The following is a 20,506-nucleotide window of genomic DNA, read 5'->3' as shown; positions in this document are numbered from 1 at the left end:
CTGAGGCAGCAGAAATAGAGTTGGCTCCTTGATTTCTTTTTTGTTTTTTCTTTTAAGTCACCTTTGCCAACATTTGATTTTTACAGGAGTCAGGTCAGGGTTCTTAATAGGATGCTGATTTCTTAGTGGTTAATAATGGACTTGAATCTTTTGACTTTTATCTCTTTGTCCCTTGTGTCACGATGAGCAAATTTAGATTTGGCATAGACTATATGGCCTGGCAGGTTGGTACTGAGCAAGAGGGTCTTGATAAAAAGGTATTTAATGCCAGATGGATTTCACTAGGTTTCTTTTTTTCCTTCATCAGGTTTCTGAAATTTTTGTGTCTTGCTGTTTGCTTTTTTCTTTTCCCCAGCCCACTTGAGTTCTTGTTCCAAGTTCCGAAATTCCATTCAAATAGAACTATTTCATCCCCTGCACTTGTTTGAGTTCCTTCTAGCTGTCCCCTTTGACAGGGCCATGAGAATAATGAGGCGAGAGGCAACTAACTGTCCCATGACCGGTATCAGGATCAGTAGCATTTTTTGAATACCTGAATACTGAGCTCTGTTCTAGGCACTTTGGCTGCACTGAAAAGCAGTAAAAGCTGTGATCCTTGTCCTCGAGGAGTGACAGTAGACCTTCGTGGACAAAAATACAATAGTGAAGAATGAGAAAAGAGATATAAATAATGAATACAGATGAACAAATAAATGCATGAGAGCTAAGGAGACTGGTAGGGTGGGAAGACCAGGAAGAGAAGACTACTCAGGAATGCCTCCTTAGAGAGGTGACTTTAATCTCTTAGTGATATTTATTGAGCACTTACTGTGTGCAGAGCACTGTACTAAGCGCTTGGGAGAGTACAGTACAACAGAGTTGGTAGACAGTGTTCCCGTCTTACATTGAGCTTACAGTATGGGGGGGGGGGGTGACAGATGTGGACGAGCCTGGGAGTCGGAAGGTCATGGGTTCTAATTCCGGCTCCTCCACATGTCTGCTGTGTGACATTGGGCAGGTCACTTCACTGGGCCTCAGTTACCTCATCCTTATAATGGGGATTGAGACTGTGAGCCCCATGTGGGAAAGGGACTGTGTCCAATGTGATTAACTGATATCTACCCCAGCACTTAGAACAGTGATTGGCACATAATAAGCACTTAACAAGTACCATCATCATTATTATTATCATTATAAATTCTAGATATGTTCTTAAGTGTTGTGAGGCTGAGGATGGGGTGAGTACAGTGACCAGTGCTTAGTACAGTGCCTGGCACATAGAAAGTGCTTAATAAATACCACAGTTGGTAGTAGTAGTAGTAGTAATAGTAGTACCAAGTAAGTGCCCAAAGGGTAGAAATCCAAGGAGCGTAGGCCTTGGGGATGGCAGGTATTTTTTAGAATATGGAGGCTGTGGCCAAAGCCTTTTGGTAAGTAGTCCTTGAAGCACATGGTGCTCTGGCCAGACAGGGTGATATACACTGATACAAGTAGCAGTTCTGCAATTCAAAACTTTTGTGCGGGGACATTTTTTGTTGTTGAAATGTATCGTTGGCAGTGGAGCCTCACATTCTGCTTTGGCTAAACCACAACCTTTGCCATTGTGTCTCCATCTCTGTTGCTTGAAACTATTTCATTCATTCATTCATTCAATCATATTTATTGAGCGCTTACTGTGTGCAGAGCACTGTACTAAGTGCTTGGGAAGTACAAGTTGGCAACATATAGAGACGGTCCCTACCCAACAGTGGGCTCTCAAGGGCTTAGGTTTATAAGACTTCAATATCAAGACTTCAGTTTTATGGGTGCTTTTTATTCAAGAGGAGAATATGTGTATGAAAGAAAAAGCATGATAAAGTGGGACGTTAAGTTTCCTGGTGTGGAACGTGTTTCCCCCCAGAACCTGGGGGACAGGCTGAAGGGGTGGGCAGTAGTTTGATGTTGGGAACATCTGAGTGGTTGAAAAGCCTTTCAGAAGAAGTGAGGTGCCACGCTTCCATGGGACATGTGTCTGAGGGAGTGAAAAACAGCTAAACCGTTTACAGAGAGACCATTCAATCAATATAGTATTTGAAGGACTCACAATGGGCATTGCTATGAACTAAAGACTGGAGAGAATACGTGAACCTCAAATCCTATTTGGCCACGAGGTCATTTGGCTCATGGCTTAAATGTGGGAGGCCAGGCAGATGGAGGGAAAAAAAAACCTATTCAAATAAACAAAACAACAGTAGAAATAGCAGTTCATTAGTGCTTCCTCAGGCTCCTCACCACCACAGGCAGAACCAAACCACTGCAACCTTCCCAACATTCTAAATTTCAACATACATGTTCCTCTTCAGCCTCCACTCAGTCAGTCAGTAGTATTTATTGAGTGCTTATTATGTGCAGAGCACTGTTTTAAGCATTTGGGTAAGTACATTACAACAGAATTAGCAGACACGCTCCCTGCCCATAATGAGTTTACAATCCAGAGGGAGCGACACTTCCTCCATGCACTGGGGGTCTGGGACTGCACCCAGGGGAGGGGGACATTGACCCACCCTCTCTACTTGCCAGGGGGATGAGCCCACACAGAGGAAAGAGTGCTGGTCTCCCACTCACCCAGCCACCCTCAGTGTTAGTCAAGATGGGCAGTGCTCTGGCCACTAAACACCTTTCCCCAGCTCCAGAGCTCCAGGGCCACAGGGGTATGGGGACTCAGGGTTGTATAGCTCCAGGTTTCTGCTTGCCCTCTGTTCCTGAGAGGGCCTGGTGCCTGGGCTTCACTTCCATGGTGTCAGGCAGGAAGGCAGGGTCTGCTCCTTGCTGTTGGTTCATGCCCTCCAGATCCTGGTCTTCAATTGACAAATTCCAGTCATTGGTGTTTCCAAAATTCACAGTTAACCAAGCCCTCTCCCCAACTCCAGCCCCTAAGGTTTGGGCCCAGGTAAGGACTAGAGTTAAGGCTAGGTCTAGGGCTAGGGATACCGTTGGGCCCTTTAAGTGCATCTCTGTTTCTGAGGAAGGATGAAACTCTTCCTGTGGTACCTTAGATTCCACTGAAGCTTTTCCCCAGGACCTTGGCAGGATGGCCAAGTGAAAAGAACAAGGGATTGGAAGTCAGGAGACCCGGGTTCTAGTTCTGGCTTTGCCACTTCTCCTGTTTGATTTTGGGCAAGTCATTTTACTTCTCTGTGTCGTAGTTTCCTCATCTGTATAGTGGGGATTAAATACCTGTTTTCCCTCCTCTTAGACTGCATCCTGTGTGGTACAAGGGACGGACTGTGTATGACCTGATTATCTCGCCTCTATCCAGTGCTTAGCATGGTGCTTGGCACATAGCAAGTGCTAAATAAATACTATTAATATTATTATTCAGCAATGCGGCGAAATGCCTTGATCAGCAGGCTTTCGTATTGACTCAGTTTCTAGAACTTAGATCCGCTTTTTTCTGTCAGTCATTTAAAAATTCAGCTGAAGAAAGGTAGCAGAAGAAGAAATGTCCTCCAGAGATCTAGGAGGAGTGAAGGAATTACAGAAGAGATGAGGAAGAAGCAAAGGTTTTGGGAGCAGGTGAGGGCTTTATTTTTCCATTGCTTTCTATAACAGTGAAGCTCATTCCCCTCTATATCCCATTTTCGGCAGTTGATTGCTTCCTGGGGTCCTTATAGCCCAAAAAACTTGACTCCTCTAGGTTCATTGACAAGACTGTGAGCCTGTTGTTGGGCAGGGATTGTCTCTGTTGCTGAATTGTACTTTCCAAGCACTTAGTGCAGTGCTCTGCACACAGGAAGTGCTCAATAAATATGATTAAATGAATGGATGAATGAATCACTATCTAGCTAGCTATACATAGCTTTAGGCCTGTTCATTGGGGTTGCTATCGGATAAGTCCTTGCTCTGTCTTTGCAGTCCACATGCATAGTCAAGAGACTATGGAAGTGAGCAGGTACAGTGCACTCTAGCCCCTTCAGGCTCAAGAAGGGGACCCAGGTGTCAGATCAGTAGCCTGCAGTCCTGGTCGGTTGGTGGAGTTGGGGGGCTATTAATCTCTTTACTCCTACCAGGATATCAGGGTGGCCGGTGAGGGGACTCAGACCCTAAGCACTTAGGTACTCAACCTCATCCTCCATCACTTATGTACGTATCTTTATAGTTGGCTGCCTTTTATTTTAACATCTATCTCCATCACTAGACTATGGGCTCGTTTGTGGTAGGTATTGTGTCTATTGTTTATTCCCAAGTGTTTAGTACAGTGCTCTGCATGCAAGTAACCGATCAGTAAATGCTATTGAACAACCAGGACATTTGACTCCCAGTTCTGCACCTGGAGTTGGAGACTGAAGAGGACTCAGAGGAGAGAAGGGTGAGGAAGATTGAGAATAATGGGGGTGGGGAGGGTGAGGGTCTTCTGAGGAGAAGGGTAGGGAAATTCAGGGAGAGAGTTAGCAGGAACAAGGATGACTTGAGGTTTCGTATGTTTCATTCTCTTAAGAAAACAGCCCCAGGTCAGTTAGTATATCCTTTAGTAGAGCGTATCAATAATCCCCTGTGTTAAATTTAGTAAAATGGGTATGTTTTTATTGCTTTCTTTCTCTCTGAAATTTCACATGTTCATGAATCTGTTCATTCCTTCAGTCATATTGATTGACCACTTACTGTGTGCAGAGCACCATACTAAGCGCTTGGAAGGTACAATTCAGCAATAAAGAGAGACAATCCCTGCCCACACCAGGTTTACAGTATGTTTTGTTTGATCTGCTTAAGATCACATGCTTGTTTATCAAACTTAAAGTGTGAGTAGCATAAGGAAATTAGCATTGGTTTAAAATCTAGTTGCCTGACTATAGAAGGCAACACTTGTATTCCCCACACTCTGCTTTGTGGGGAATAATAAAATTCCAAGCCCATTAAGTGGGGACACTCACATAATTGGCCAGTGACTATGGTCTGGAGATGACTGCACTGGGCTGTTGTTGGGCAGTCTGGATGAAGAAACACAGATCCATGCTAAAAGGAGAGAAGAAGCCGGCAAATCTGTCACTCCATGGTATTTATTGAGTACTTACTGTGTGCACAGCACTGTATAAGCTTTTGGGAGACTACAGTTCAACAGAGTTGGTAGACACGTTCCCTTCTCATAACAAGCTTATGGTCTAGAGGGGGAAAGCAATGCTTGATTACAGTTCTAGGTGTCTCCTATAGCTGATAATGCTTGTAGCAGTGCCCACACAAGCATGTCATCTTTAACAACGTCATCATCGTCAAACATCGATCGAGCTCCCACAGGATATGTATAGGTATAGTCCTTTCCCAGACACTGATTCCTCCTCTTCAGATGCGTACAAAATAAATTCCCACTGATTACAGCTGCATGAGGGTTCCCTGTGTTTTCTCTGGAGGATCAAATGTAAGATGCTGAGTCATTGATGAGGACAAACACTCCTCAGTGAGACTGCCCCACATGAAACACAATCTGAAGAGTTTTCAACCTTCACGAGCAACTCCACGCAGTGACAGATAGACCAGGAGAGCCAGGCTGAGTGGTTTCTGGTGCATTTTAGTTGGGAAATATATCACGTTTTTTCCCTTCAAATGGATTGCATGTAGTCCCCTGGATGGCAGGTCAGGATTATACCTTCCATGTTACAGGTGAAGAAACTGAGGTCCAGAAACATCCAAGAATTTGACAGCACATGAGGGGCAGAGGATTACAAGGCTTTGCAACCTCAGGATATTGCTTAGTCCAGTGAACCACATTACCCTCCTTTGGAATTTGGGGGTGGGGGTGGGGGTGGTGTGTGTGTGTGTGTGTGTGTGTGTGTGTGTGTGTGTGTGTGTGTGTTTGCATGGCTAATCATGCACATGGCTGCACACTAGAGAAGTCCTTTTAGATTTAGCATTTTGTCCTTGTTGGAGAGTGATCCTTTTGTTTTTCAGTGTGTGGCTGTGATATGCAGTTTGACACCTAAAGTGGAACACATGGCGTTATCTGAGGAGTGAGGCAAACAGATGCTTTCTCTCTGGTGCGAAGTACATTTACTTCCTGTTATGTCCTGTGCTGCAAAAGGGTCAGAGTCTCGTTCTTGATGATTAGACATGTCGTGGTTGGATTGTGTACTTGAGAAGCTCTGTTTTCCAAGTGCGTTTCACAATACAGGTTGGATTTGTGCCCTTGTTGCTGTACATTTTGGAGAAATAGGTCTGCTTTATCTTCTTCTTAAAACTCAGGTTGCATCTGTCTCTGCTTAAGAGTCACAGTACTGGGTCCCACCATCAAGCTGCCTGAGTGTTAGCCTCCAAGTAATAAAACTCATCTTCACAATGACCTCCTGGTTTCCTCTTTTGTTTAGCTGTGAGCATGAAAATTACAGACCCTTCCATGGCTTAGAGTTTTGTCATCTGAATTTGGGTGGTGGGAGGAAGGAGAACGGGATCTTCCGAGTGCTGATTTGGCTTGGGGCGGTGGGAGGACTGTCTGTTAAAGGTGCCCTTCTGGTTGTCACTTGGTTCATTCCCCTGTGTTCAGGCAGGGTTACCTGTAACCCATCCCAGACTGAAGAGAAATTCTCCTTAGTATGAAACCTTCCCCTCAGTCACCTGTTCTGCTGAGCCAGTTGTGGGCAGGGATTGCCTCTCTTTGTTGCTGAATTGTACTTTCCAAGTGCTTAGTACAGTGCTCTGCACAGATTAAGTACTTAGTAAGTACAATTGAATGAATGAATGTGTATCCCCTCTTTGGGAAAGAACCCAGGTCAGGGGGATTAAACCCTGGGGCAGATTACTACGAGGAACCAAGGACTCTCCATCTCTGGAGATCTTTTAAAAAAAAGAACAGATAACCACTTGTCCCAGTTGGTGAGATATTCATTCCCCTGCTTGGAGGCGGGGTGTTTGATCTTTTGTGGCTTTCTACCAACATTCTCAGGTGTGTAGAGTTGAATGGAGGTGATATTTTCCACCCCAGTGAACAGATAGAGCTTCTCAGAGTTCAACCCTTATAAGCCTCCATTGGAGTAAATATTGCCTTACTCTCTGGATCTCCCAATCCATGGTGGATCTGAGCTACTTGAGAGTGAAAGCAGGGAGGCACAACAATTTCTGTTAACCAGATGGGATAGTAAGATCCCACACTGGTTTTATTATCACCCAAGGTTTTATTGGCTTCTAAGATGTAGTACAGGCAAGTGGAATGAGCTGACTTCCTTAAAACTGAGTAGCACCCAGATCAGAGCATGGGATGAACTCCATTTCTGCCCTGGTCTCCACATCATTCCCAGGCTCTCTGCTAGGTGGGGTCAATGAGGCAGGTCAGTGACCCCAATCTCTTTCCACCTAGACTTCCCTGTGGTTTCAATCAGCAGGTCCCCCTTTCTTTGCTGCTGAAAACAGATCTACGTATCTTTGATTTCCCTCTCCCCACATTCCCCTAGCTGGTTGGGACCTAACCCTGGCAGGGGAGTTGGCCACCCCCACCTCCATCTCTGAACAGAATTGGTCACCCCATGCCTGTAGAACAGCCATCCACTACAGGGGGGAACCATGAAAAGTATTTTCTCCCAAACAATAATTTAAAAAGAAAAGAAAAGCCCCACAGGATTCTTTCTACATATGTATATACAAACTCACTCTCTCTCTCTCTCTCTCTCTCTCTCTCTCTGTCTCTCTCGCTCTCTGTCTCTCTCTCTCTCTCTTTCTCTCTCTCTCTCTCTCTCTCTCTCTCTCTCTCTCTTTCTCTTCTTTTGTCCCTCCCACTCCCAAGAAGTGATGTGTAAAACTGAACTTCAGATAGGTGTGGGTTTGGTAAGAAACTCCTTACCATAAAATTTAAAGCACTCTGTCACCTTTCCCCCTCATACCTACTACAACCCAGCCCTAACACTTCGCTCCATTAATGCCAGTCCTCTCACTGTACCTAGATGTTGTCTATCTCACTGCCGACCCATCTTATCCCTGGCCTGGAACGGCCTTCCTCTTCATATGAATCAATCAATTTTATTTATTGAGTGTTTACTGCGTGCAGAGTACTGTACTAAGTGCTTGGGAGAGTACAATATAACAGAGTTGGTAGACATTCCCTCCAACAACCACTCTCCCCACCTTCAAAGTCTTATTAAAATCACAATTCCTTCAAGAGGTCTTCCCCAACTAAGTCCTCATTTTCTCTTCTCCCATTCCCTTCTTTTACCCCCTCCCCCACTTTTTTTTGATATTTGTTAAGCACTTACTTTGTGCCAGGCACTGTACAAAGCACTGGGGTAGATGAAAGCTAATCACATTGGACACAATCCCTGTTCCACATGGGGCTCACAGGCCCCAGCTCTATCCACTGGGCCACACTGCTTCTCCAAGCATCCTTGCACTTGGATTTGCACCCTTTATTCACCCCTCCCTCAGCCCCATAACACTTATATACATATCCATAATTATTGTTTTTACATTCATGTCTGCCTCCCCCTCTAGACTGTTTAAGCTCATTGTGGGCAGGGAATGTGTCTACCCACTTTGATATAATGTACTATTATCCCAAGTGGTTAGTACAGTGCTCTACACACAGTAAGTGCTCAATAAATATGATTGGTATTAGAAAGCCAAGTGGATGTAGCAGATCAAGAGGGAGAATACTCAGGGTTAAATTTATATTGACCTCTTCTGGAGCAAAGGTAATTCAATCCTTGCACCTGAGAGTGGAGCCACAGTGAATGGGCTGGCGCTGTTTAAGAGAATTCTCCCAAGTGTCAACTGAAACAGGGATCAGAATACAACTAGTAGCACTAGTGGGCATCCTGAGGGTTTGTGTTACTCCCCAGAGAACTGCTGGGCTGTGAAGCAATGGATTAATTGCTTGGAGACATGATCAGGGTATTGACACATGGGGTGGATGTTATCTGGTACTGGAAACAAGAGCCGATCTTTCCACTTGAAGTTTTTGTAGTGCATTCTCCAAATAAAGCAGCACCTTAAAACTTGCCTCAATTGGGAATCAGGATTGAAAGGCATTGTGTATGCTTTGGCCTAAATTCATAAGTGTCCATTAATGTCACAAGCAAGCATTGGCATTTCCCTGACATTCCTCCATGGTCCTTATTATGACCAACTCTTGTTGATTTAAGGGAGGCCACCCAGTCTGGGATTATTCAGGCCTTTGGCTTTTCCCTCCAACACTCCCATCTTTCATTGTCATCATCATCGATGGTATTTATTGAGCACCTACTATGTGCAGAGTACTGTACTGAACGCTTGGGAGAGTACAGTACAACAGAGTTGGCAGACATGTTCCAGGCCCACGAGTTTACAGTCTAGCGGGGACCATTTCACTGCTCACCGACACCTCTCCTAGAGAGAAAAGGAGAGGAAGGGAAACTCAGAATAGCCTGGTAGATCTTGCTCCTTGTGAATGGTTCTGGCACAAAATCTGGGGAGGGAGGAGGTTGAAACCATGGAGTAAAAAGAATAATCTGAAGATAATAACATTACTAACAACACCTGGGCTTTTCCAGTCCCATTTGACGTTGATAAATAAGAGCTGTCTGAATCTCCAGGATCTGTGGTGTGTCTTCGAGGTCTTAGAACAGTGCTTGGCACATAATAAGCACTTAATAAATGCCATCATTATTATTCCAATATTTAAATGGAATGCCTTCTGAATCTTAAGGGCAAATTGGTCAAGATCTACATTTTTTTATTGTATTTGTTCAGCGCTTCCTTTGCACCAGGCACTGTACTAAGCACTGGGGAAGATTCAAGCTAATCAGGTTGGACACAGTCCCTGTCCCACATGGGGCTCACAGTCTTAATCCCTATTTTTCACAGATGCGGTAATTGAGGCACAGAGAAGTGAAGTGACACATCAGATAAGTGGCGGAGCTGGGATTAGAACATAGGTACTTTTGACTCCCAGGCCCGTGCTCTATCCGCTAGGCCACATTGCTTTCCTGGCCCTTCTGCCTTGGCCATTGTTAGCACGAAGAGCTGTCCTCGTAATTGGAAAACTGGGTCTTGAGTGTTGTGGCCAAAGGACCCGTGCAGAAATAGGTGCCCATTGGAGATGCAAGCCCTCCCTGCAGGAGAGTTTGGCCATTCCCCTGCTTTGAGGCCTCTTGACAAAGAAGAGGCAACCCTGACTGCTGGCTTGGGATTTCTGCTCATTCGTCATTCCTGCCATTCTGCCCCATGCAGTCATTGGGTGGAGGAAGTGACTTTTCTTCTTCAAGAATGATGGGTGGGTGGTGAATCCAGCGGCATTTCAGTGGGGTTAGAAACACTAGGACTTTATTACTAGGCATTGTTCTTGAAAAGCAAACCAGCATGGTGACTTTGGGAGTTGCATTTAGAGCATAATAACTGGATGATAGGAAGGAGAGGGGAATGGGTGAAACGCCATTAAGCTTATCCTGACTTCAGCAGGCCTTGTAGAGGATGTGCTGTGTAGAGGCTGGGTCAGACCTCTCTGATCTGATAAATTCTGCTGGGCATTTTTTTCCTCTCTGTCCCTCTGCCTTTCCAGAATCACCTGGTGACCTGGCCTTCTGTGTATTGGCTCTACCTGCCAGACAAAAGAATGACATGGAGAGGATGATCCTGAAGGCCATCTGGCTCTGAGCAGGAGAAGCTCCCAGTGTTCTGGGGCCAACCCAAAGTTCTGGATCCTCTTGAGGCAGGCCTAGAGTGGTCCCTGTCTGAGCCAGACTCCCAGTTCCTCCCTAAAATGGCCTGAAACCCCAGGACTCGGCTGGAACTGGGCCATCTTTCTTGGGGGTGGCTTGGTCCCAGGCCTCCCCTGTTAGGTGGTCTTGTGGCAGGGTTGGCTGTCCAGTCCTGTCAAGAGTGATGGGCTAAGCCAGGCTCTGACAACTCTTGCCCCTTATTTTAGTCTATACCCACCAGGTCAGGTCGTCACTCTCTAGCCAATGGTAAGGGTTGCAGTGATCACTAGCCATCAGATGCTCATTTAAGGCCGGGGCCATGTGGATCAGTAATCCCACCAGTAATCCAGGGACTAATCCAGGGATTGCAGTTTCAGGAACCTCTGATTTAGAGCAGTGCTTCCTATCCTTTTGTGGTTGGGGACCCACCCAGTGTGTGAAGAGTGGTCTGTGGCTCCACGCTTTCTTTTCCTCCCAGAAGCCCATGGTAGCTGGGAGGTAGGGTCCAACTTGCTCCTCAGAGATAGCAAAGCCATTCATTCATTCATTCAATCGTATTTATTGAGCATTTACCATGTGCAGAGCATTGTACTAAGCATTTGGGAGAGTGCGATATAACAAAAAACAGACACATTCCCTGCCCACAGTGAGTTTACAGTCTAGTCGACAGTCTAGTCCTCATTGGCGCAGAGATACTGTTAGTTCACCCAGCAGGCCTGCTGCCAAAGTGTTCAGGCACATTGAAATCAAAGATCACGGCATTGGCATCATGAAATTGATGGGGTGAACTGGGGAGGTTCCCCGGGGGTACCGGTTTGCCAGGTCCCCATCCGCCCCCGCCCAGGAAAACCTACTGTTTTAAGGCTCTCTTTGGCAAAATTACATTTGGAGGGGAACTTGGTGATCCTGCCAATCTCAGACAAGATCTAAGTTGGCAATTCTTATGAGATCCAGGATCCAGGGCAGTGGGCCTGTTAGCCAACAAGGTTATGGTAGTATCGTGGTTATGAAGGAAATGATGCATGTGTGGAAGAGTTGCAGTCTTAACAGTACTAAGTCTCCCTTGCTCTGAGAGTTTTTTTTATTTTCTCTCTTCTAGATTGTGGGGTGTGCTCACTTTGGTAATTCAAGATGGGGGTGGGAGGGAGGGGAAGGTTCTTTGGGATGATAAGGAAGAAAGGGAAAGTTATTGAGAAACTCAGAAAATCCCGTTCATTTTAACTTTGCACATGAATTGTACGCCACAAGTATTCTGTATGCAGGGACAGAAGTGGGGTGAAAATGCACTGCACTGGTTGAATAAAAACAAATTTGTGCCAATAGAGATCTGTTGATTTATCATGTGTTATCTAAAAATTATAATGTAGAAAGTACTATGACTACTAAGATTAATGCTAAATGGCTGTCTATTGTTCCATGTCCAAAATAAGAAACAATAATATGTCATTCTGACATACCTCTTTATTAAACAGCTGCCAGTTTGGAAAATTACATTTCCAGTTGATACTGATTATTCAAAATGTTTGAATATATTTTTTTCTCTAATTTTTTCTTTTGGACTGCATACAGAACCATATCTTGGAGAGCTCTCCAGAGGTATCCTAGTAGATGTGTTTTCATTTCTCAATGAAATACTTTCAGTTGGTAGTGCAAGCTACTCATTGTGTGGTGGTTGAGGTGTCATACACTGCTGCCGTGACCAGTGACCAAGTAGCCTATGTTAACTGTGTATGTCTTGCGTGGATCATTGTCCTTGTCGTCATACCCTTTGTTTTGGCTTTGCAACTGAACTTTAGTGTTTCCGTTTCCTTTGTGCTTCTTGTTGGTGTTGCACGGTTGCTTTTTTATTTTAGAAGAAAAGATTTAAAGAACTCATTTGACAGTGGGGTATGCATCAAACACTAACCTTAGGGAAATCCCTCAGCAATTCCATTTGAGTTCAGTGTTGTCATCTTTATTGGTATTGAAAGTTTCCTGTGCTTACTTTCATGGGGTGGGGCTGCAAATGGGGTGTGTGGGGTTGTGAGTTCTGACTGTGAGTGTCGGCCGGGAGAGGCAGGTATGGAAAATGTAAGGGGCAAATGGAGGGGAGAGTAAGTGCAGATGCAAATAGAAATTAATGTGTGTGTGTGTGTGTGTGTGTGTGTGTGTGAGAGAGAGAGAGAGAGAGAGAGAGAGAGAAAGAATGAATATCTTCATTAGATGAGGCAAGCAGTAGACAAAAGTTGGATATGTAGAAATATATATCCATCTTTCATAGAAGATAGTTTTTTGGGGGGTTTCTGTGTTTTAAAATGGTTTTTAAGCACTTACTATGGGCCAGACACTGTACCAAGCCCTGGGGTAGGTACAAGACAATCAGGTTGGACACAGCCCCTGCTCCACTTAGGGTTCACAGTCTTAATCCCTATTTTAAAGATGAGGTAACTGAAGCACAGGAAAGTGAAGTGAATTGCCCAGGGTGACACAGCAGACAAGTGGCAGAGCCGGTATTAGAGCCAAGGTCCTTCTGACACCAGGTCTTTGCTCTGTCTACTAGTGTGTTTTTGTCACCTTTGACTACTCAGATCTGTTTGGTATTTTTGCCCTGTTTGCTAAGATATCATGGGGTAATTGAGTTGAGGTGGGAGAGCTCTTTGGGGGGCTTACGGGGGAGACAGGGCATCACCAAGTAGTATGAAAGCTTTCCCTTGATACTTAATGGAGAATTGAATGAATGAATGGATGAATGAGTATGGAGCATGTCCTGGATGCAAAGGGGAGCTCATGATATGTCCGGCAGGCTGTTTGCTGAAGCTCATAACTCTCCATCCCTCTTTTCAGCCTCTTTTCAGATTTTAACTGCATAAATTGTGAAGGGCCAAGTAGGAGCGGAAATAAAGACTTCTTTGTATCCAAGGTTCCTAGACCCAGAGTCCCATATATAATGCCTATGTCATCTGACCCCAGACATCATCTAGGCGCCATCTCCCAAATCCATACAGACAGCTTTGTTTTGACAGTTCTGCAAAGGATGTTTCCCTGATAGTCTGGATGTCAAATATCGGGGAGATATTTTTAAGTAGGAAGTTCCTGTGGCTGTGGTTGAGTGGTTTTAGTCCACGAGGTGGGGCAGAATAGAAATCTTATAGGAGCAAGAATATTTCTGTTTCTAAGATTATTGACCTGTGCTCATCATCTCCACCCCCATGCAGCTTCTGCTTTGGTTCTTGCTCAGCTTCCGAGTATAGAGATCTGTGTCAAGATAGGGGAGAGTCCACTTCCATTTTGTGACCTGTCTTGGTCAAACCCCCAGTAATTTGACCAGGAGAAATCTTAAGCCCGACCCGAAGGTGCAGGTCTGCTTCTGGGTCGGAAGCGCCCTGACTGCTGGTCCAGGGGTGTGAGGCGGTGGCCTCCGGACATCTTCTGATGCCCAGTCTGCTTCCCAGCTTCATCAGAGTCCATAGAAGGCCTGCGTGACTTTTTTTTTTTAATACTGTATCTTAAATGGTGAGCGAAGTGTGTATTGATCAATTTTCCTGACTTTGGACTTTGGACTCCCACCTAGATAATTCAGTTTGCTTCAGGACTACCTGAGATGCACTTGAGTTTACACCTTCACTAGTGTGAGTACATTGTACTTACTGTGTTATCTGGGTGGCACAGTTCAGGAATGCAGTGGTTTTGTTTTTTTTTAGCTTGTTCAAGTGTTATCTCACTGCCATTGTGTGGAGAGGCAGGGTGCTCTAGCACAAGGCCAGGGGTCGGACACCTAGATATTCTTCTTAAGCTTTCTCCCTGCTGCTATGCTATGGGACTTTGGACAAAAGAACCTAACATCTCTGGGCCTAGGTTTCCTTCTTGTAATTTGCTTCCTAACCAGCTCATAGGGCATTGTGAGTGTGGATTAAGAAACTGTTGGAGTGGGGATTTGAGGTGGAGCTCAGGGTTGTGGTGGGAGGGTATCCATTGGCCTTCCAGGTGAATCTCTAGCTGGCCCCAGATTCCTTGGATTGGACAGTGTCGTAAGCACAGCTAATGATTAATACCATTAAAGCAGTTTGCAAGGTTGTGCACCAAAGTATATATAGCTTATCATTATTACAAACTTTTTACTCTTTTTATTTCTATTATTCATTTGTGTGTGTGTATTTCTAAAGTGTTCCTATCACTGGATGCATGGCAGAGTAACCCCACATTTAGTTAAATAATTAGAACATTTTCCAGTAAAAAGTAACAATCCACTGTTAGCCCCAAGGATCCCCATGTCATAATCTATTTGAAGCTTTTGAAAGGAAAGTGAGGAATTAAGATCCCTTCCCTCCCCGCCATCTCCTCCCCCCGCCAAAAAAAATACAAGTCAACACTATGATGATCTCTGCAGAACAGGGCTGCATCGGAGAGTTTAAAGCGATTCCTGCTGGAGATTACACTCTACTCTGAAATGCTGGATCTGTGTCCCAGGTTCTTCCCATTCTGGACCAAGATCAACTTAAAAGACTTTGCCACATTATAGGAAAAAGATATTTTTATGTTAGAAATATGAATTTTATTTCTCACTATATTTGAATGGGGTCACAGTGAGTCAGAATCTCCCGGAGCTAGAACCAGTCTCTTTGTGTAAGTGAGGTAACTCTAGAAGCTGCAATATTGACTCAGGCCACTGAAGTTGTAATGTTCTAAATGCTGCCAATTTCCCTGCCCACCCCTTCCCTCCACCCCCCATTCCCTCCTAGACCAGGGAGGGAGTAGAAGAAGATTCTGGCTTATAGTCTTAAACATTTCTATGGAGAGTGGGGCATTTGGAGAGTAACATGGACAATTTGCTTCTCTCCCTGTAGTGGTCGTTCGTCGTGGCTACGATTACTGAAATCCCTCCGGTCCTTTTTCTTCCAAATTTCCTGGTGCAGAGGAAGGTATTGAAGCCACTAAGAACGCAGACAGGAGGGACAATAATGGTAAGCCAAGCTTTTGTGCTCTCTTAGGCCTCACCTTGTTTTGAAATGAGAGAGGGTCTTTGCAAGGATGCAGGCCAGGTGGTTTGGGGAGTAATCCGGGCCGTGATTTCGGGTGCCTGTCCCTGTTCACTTTCCCACTAAGGAATCCAAGTGCCACCCAGAAGTAACATTGGAAAAAAGTCACAGCAATCATGCCACAACCCAATTTAATACCTTATTCTCAAATATGCAAAACCACCTTTTCCAGCCGTCGTTCCCTCCCCTGCCCCCCAACACACACTCACCTCACCTCTACAGCTGATGGCATCCCCTGAAAGCCTCCAGATATGCTGCCATGAAGTCCTGCATTAAGGGCCCAGAGGGGAAAGTGAACTAAATGTGTAGACTCTGATCTGGGGGGAGAGTCTAAAATACACTTGAATCCAGCCCTCTGCCTTCTGTTAGGTAGAATTCAGGTAGAATTCAGGTCCACAGAGTTCTCAGACTCACCTACTTCCCTTCTGCCCTGGTCTTTTCTTAAGACATGAAAACCAAGTTCCACAGCTATGGGAATGGAACTTTCTTTGGGGTTCTGAGTTTTCTGGAGAAGTTTGTCATTCCTTGCTAATGGTGGTTACATTATTAATTCCTCATTCCATTGCATGTTTGCAAGTGAGGACTGCATGGAGACACTTTAAGATAGATCCTCAAGATATACACATACTAATCACAATAACAAGTACAGGGTCTGTGCACTGCCATGGATAATCGTCCCTACATATGGTCACGGGATTGGTCAAATGTCTTCTGAAAAATAATGGGAATATTGTTGGGGTTGGATGTGCTACATGAATTAACATGATGCCTTATTGCATCCATAGAGGTTTATTCATTTTGAAGCCATATATAGTGGGGACTTCTTTGGGTCTCTCAGTGGTCACCTGGCTCCTGTAGAAGCATTCTGGAAGGCAGTCCCGCACGCCTCCTCTTCTTACTATTTTGGATTGCTTCCTTCTAAATAATAACAGATTTGTCCCCAGAGCCCCAGGTTATTCAGTTGGAGGAGCTATGGGCTGGATTTTGTTTCTGGTTTTTTTTTCTCTTTCTCCCTGTCTCCCTCTTCCTCCCTCCCTCTGCCTCCCTCTATTCTTCCCCTCCCTCCCCTTCCCTTCCTGTCTCTCTTCCTCCCTGACTCTCTCCTTTCCTCCCTCCGTCCCTCCCCGTCTCTCATTCCCTGTCTTCAAAGCTCCCTCTCCTTTCTCCCAATGCTCTTTTCTCCCTCCTTTCCTTCTTCTCTCCCTCCTTCCTCTTCAGTGACTCCTCAGTAAACACCTACATGCACAAGACAGGAGAAACCCAAAGCTCTTGCACTCATTCCCTTGGAGAACTAAGCAGCTTTCATCTCAATGCATTTGACTCCTAAATCTAACTTGCTAGCTCTGACCTCTGTCCTCCTTTACAATCTCACATATCCTCTTGCCTACAGAACATCTCTTCGTGGATGTTTTGCCAGAACCTCAAGCTCAACGTGTCTAAAACTCATCTTTCTCATCTGTCCAAATTGCCTCCTAACGTTCCCATAATAGTGGAAAGCACCATCATCCTCTCCGTCTCTCATACCCATAACCTTGACATTATCCTTGACTCCTCCTTCATTTTCAACCCCTATATTCAAATCTGTCACCAAATCCTGTCAGTTCTTCCTCTACATTTCCAGGTTCTGCCCTCTTCTCTCTATCCAAACAGCCATCATGCTGATCCAGCCATTCATCATAGCCTGGCTTGACTACTGCATCAATATCTCCCCTCTCTAGTCCATATTTCATTCTGCTGCCTGGATCATTTTTCTAAAAAGTTACTCTGTAAATGTTCTCTCACTCCTCAAAAACCTCTAGCAGTTGCCCATTCCCACTCTGTTTCAAGCACAGCTTTAAGGCACTCATTGAGTTCTCTTCCTCAATCAATCAATCAATCAGTGGTATTTAGTGAACACTTACTGTTTGCAGAGCACTTTACTGAGTACTTATTTCTCCCCCCTACTTATCTACTCTCTTCTCCCACTACACCCCAGCTTGCACACATTCATCTCAAACCAACCAGCTGATTGTGCCTCACTCCCATCTCTCCCGCCTTCGGCCTCTTGCTTACACTCCCCTTCCTGCCTGGAACTCCCCCCACTTCACTTCCAGCAGACCACAGCTCTTTCCACGCTCATAGTCCCTGCTCAAGCCACATGTCCTCCAGGAAGCCTTCCTCAATTAAATTCCAACCTTCCTACCCTATATTCTCTCAACTGCCACTTCAGCATTGCCCCGTCTAAGCATTTGTATACTCACAGCCACTCTGTAGCGCTTATGTACAGATGTTTATACTCTATGTCCTCTCCTAGATGTTATTTATTGTTAGTGTCTCTCTCCCTCACTAGATTGTAAGCTCTTTGAGTGCACGAATCATATCTACTATTTCTTTTATAACCTCCCAAGAGCTTATTACAGTGTTCTGCACACAGTAAGCATTCAATAAAATCTATCAATTAATTGATTGGGAGTGTACAGTTTGGTTCAGGATAAGACCTAGGCAAATGACTGTCTTTCTGAGACGTTGTTTCTTAACTTTATAATGGGAATGAATAAATCAGTGGTATTTGTTGAGCGCTTACTGTGTTCAGAACACTGAACTATGCGCTTGGGAGAGTATAATGTAACAGAGTTGGTAGGCATGTTACTTGTCCACAATGAGCTTACAGTCTAGAGGAGGTGATGAACATACCATCATTTGTTAATGTTGGTATTTGTTAAGCACTTACTATGTGCCAGTCACTGTTCTAAGGGCTGGGGTAGATATTAGCTAATCGGGTTGGACACAATCCCTGTCCCACGTGGGGCTCACAGTCTTAATCCTCAGTTTGCAGATGAGGAAACTGAGGCCCAGAGAGGTGAGGTGATTTTCCCAGGGTCATGCAGCGGACAGGTGGCGGAGCCAAGATTGAAACCCAGGTCCTTCTGACTCCTGGGCCCATGGTCTATCCACTTGGCCATTAAGTGCTTACTATGTGTCCGCCACTATATTATGCGCTAGGGCAGATGCAAGATAAATGTGTTTGGACACAGAATGTAAGCTCGTTGTGGGCAGGGAATGTATCTGTTATATTGTTACATTGTACTCTCCCAAGCTCTTAGTACAGTGCTCTACACACATTGAGTGCTCAATAAATACAGTTAACTGACTGACACAGTCTCTGTCCCACATGGGGGCCACAGTCTAGGTAGAAGGGAGACTGTGAGGGTAGAAGGTAGAGGGTACTAATCTAGACTGTAAGCTCTCTGGGGGCAGGAAATGTGTCTGTTTATTGTTATATTGTACTCTCCCAAGCGCTTTGTACAGTGCTCTGCACATAGTAAGTGCTCAGCAAATATGATGAATGAATGAACATTAATATAAATTCATACAGTACGGCTGTGCACATAAGTGCTGTGGGGTTGGGGTGCAAATCCAAGGGCAAAGGTGACCCAGAAGGGAGTGGTAGAAGAGGAAATGGGGGCTTAGGCAAGGGAAGGCCTCTTGGAGATGTGCTATTAATAAGGCTTTGAAAATGGTTGTCTGTCAGATATGAAGAGGGAAAGTGTTCCAGGCCAGAGACAGTACGTGGGCGAGGGGTCAACGGCAAGATAGATGAGAATGAGGTATTGCAAGTAGGTTGGCATTAGAGGAGCAAAGTGAGCATGCAGGGTTATAGTTAGGAAATCAGGGAGGTAAGGTTGCAGGGGGCAAGGCGACTTGCCTTGAACGAGTTGTCTACACTCGCTGCCTAGAATTCCTCAACAACAACTCTCTCCTCGACCCCCTCCAGTCTGGCTTCCGTCCCCTACATTCCACGGAAACTGCCCTCTCAAAGGTCACCAATGACCTCCTGCTTGCCAAATCCAACGGCTCATACTCTGTCCTAATCCTCCTCGACCTCTCAGCTGCCTTTGACACTGTGGACCACCCCCTTCTTCTCAACATGCTATCTGACCTTGGCTTCACAGACTCCGTCCTCTCCTGGTTCTCCTCTTACCTCTCCGGTCATTCTTTCTCAGTCTCTTTTGCAGGCTCCTCCTCCCCCTCCCATCCTCTTACTGTGGGGGTTCCCCAAGGTTCAGTGCTTGGTCCCCTTCTGTTCTCGATCTACACGCACTCCCTCGGTGACCTCATTCGCTTGCACGGCTTCAACTATCATCTCTACGCTGATGACACCCAGATCTACATCTCTGCCCCTGCTCTCTCCCCCTCTCTCCAGGCTCGCATCTCCTCCTGCCTTCAGGACATCTCCATCTGGATGTCTTCCCGCCACCTAAAGCTCAACATGTCGAAGACTGAACTCCTTGTCTTCCCTCCCAAACCTTGCCCTCTCCCTGACTTTCCCATCTCTGTTGACGGCATTACCATCCTTCCCGTCTCACAAGCCCGCAACCTTGGTGTCATCCTCGACTCCGCTCTCTCATTCACCCCTCACATCCAAGCCGTCACCAAAACCTGCCGGTCTCAGCTCCACAACATTGCCAAGATCCGCCCTTTCCTCTCCATCCCAACCGCTACCCTGCTCATTCAAGCTCTCATCCTATCCCGTCTGGACTACTGCATCAGCCTTCTCTCTGATCTCCCATCCTCGTGTCTCTCTCCACTTCAATCCATACTTCATGCTGCTGCCCGGATTATCTTTGTCCAGAAACGCTCTGGGCGTATCACTCCCCTCCTCAAAAATCTCCAGTGGCTACCAATCAATCTGCGCATCAGGCAGAAACTCCTCACCCTGGGCTTCAAGGCTCTCCATCACCTCGCCCCCTCCTACCTCACCTCCCTTCTCTCCTTCTACAGCCCAGCCCGCACCCTCCGCTCCTCCACCGCTAATCTCCTCACCGTACCTCGCTCTCGCCTGTCCCGCCATCGACCGCCGGCCCACGTCATCCCCCGGGCCTGGAATGCCCTCCCTCTGCCCAT

The 20,506-nt window shown here is 45.7% G+C and overlaps 1 protein-coding gene across 4 annotated transcripts in view; it reads left to right on the top strand.

Moving 5' to 3' along the window:
- HDAC11 (histone deacetylase 11) overlaps positions 1-20,506 on the top strand; it is a 102,866-nt gene that overhangs the window by 56,779 nt on the left and 25,581 nt on the right. For 3 of the 4 annotated variants that reach the window (XM_038740818.1, XM_038740817.1, XM_038740815.1), the window contains exons 4-5: positions 12,177-12,203; positions 15,431-15,547. In XM_038740818.1, the coding sequence (XP_038596746.1) occupies positions 12,177-12,203; positions 15,431-15,547 (144 nt within the window). The remainder of the gene's footprint in view (positions 1-12,176; positions 12,204-15,430; positions 15,548-20,506) is intronic. The other variant, XM_038740816.1, reaches the window with a different exon arrangement.

Source organism: Tachyglossus aculeatus, chromosome X1 (assembly GCF_015852505.1).
Source record: "Tachyglossus aculeatus isolate mTacAcu1 chromosome X1, mTacAcu1.pri, whole genome shotgun sequence".
Taxonomy (NCBI): Eukaryota; Metazoa; Chordata; class Mammalia; order Monotremata; family Tachyglossidae; genus Tachyglossus; species Tachyglossus aculeatus.
Note: the sequence above shows the minus strand (reverse complement) of the source record. Positions and strands in the feature narration are given on the sequence as shown.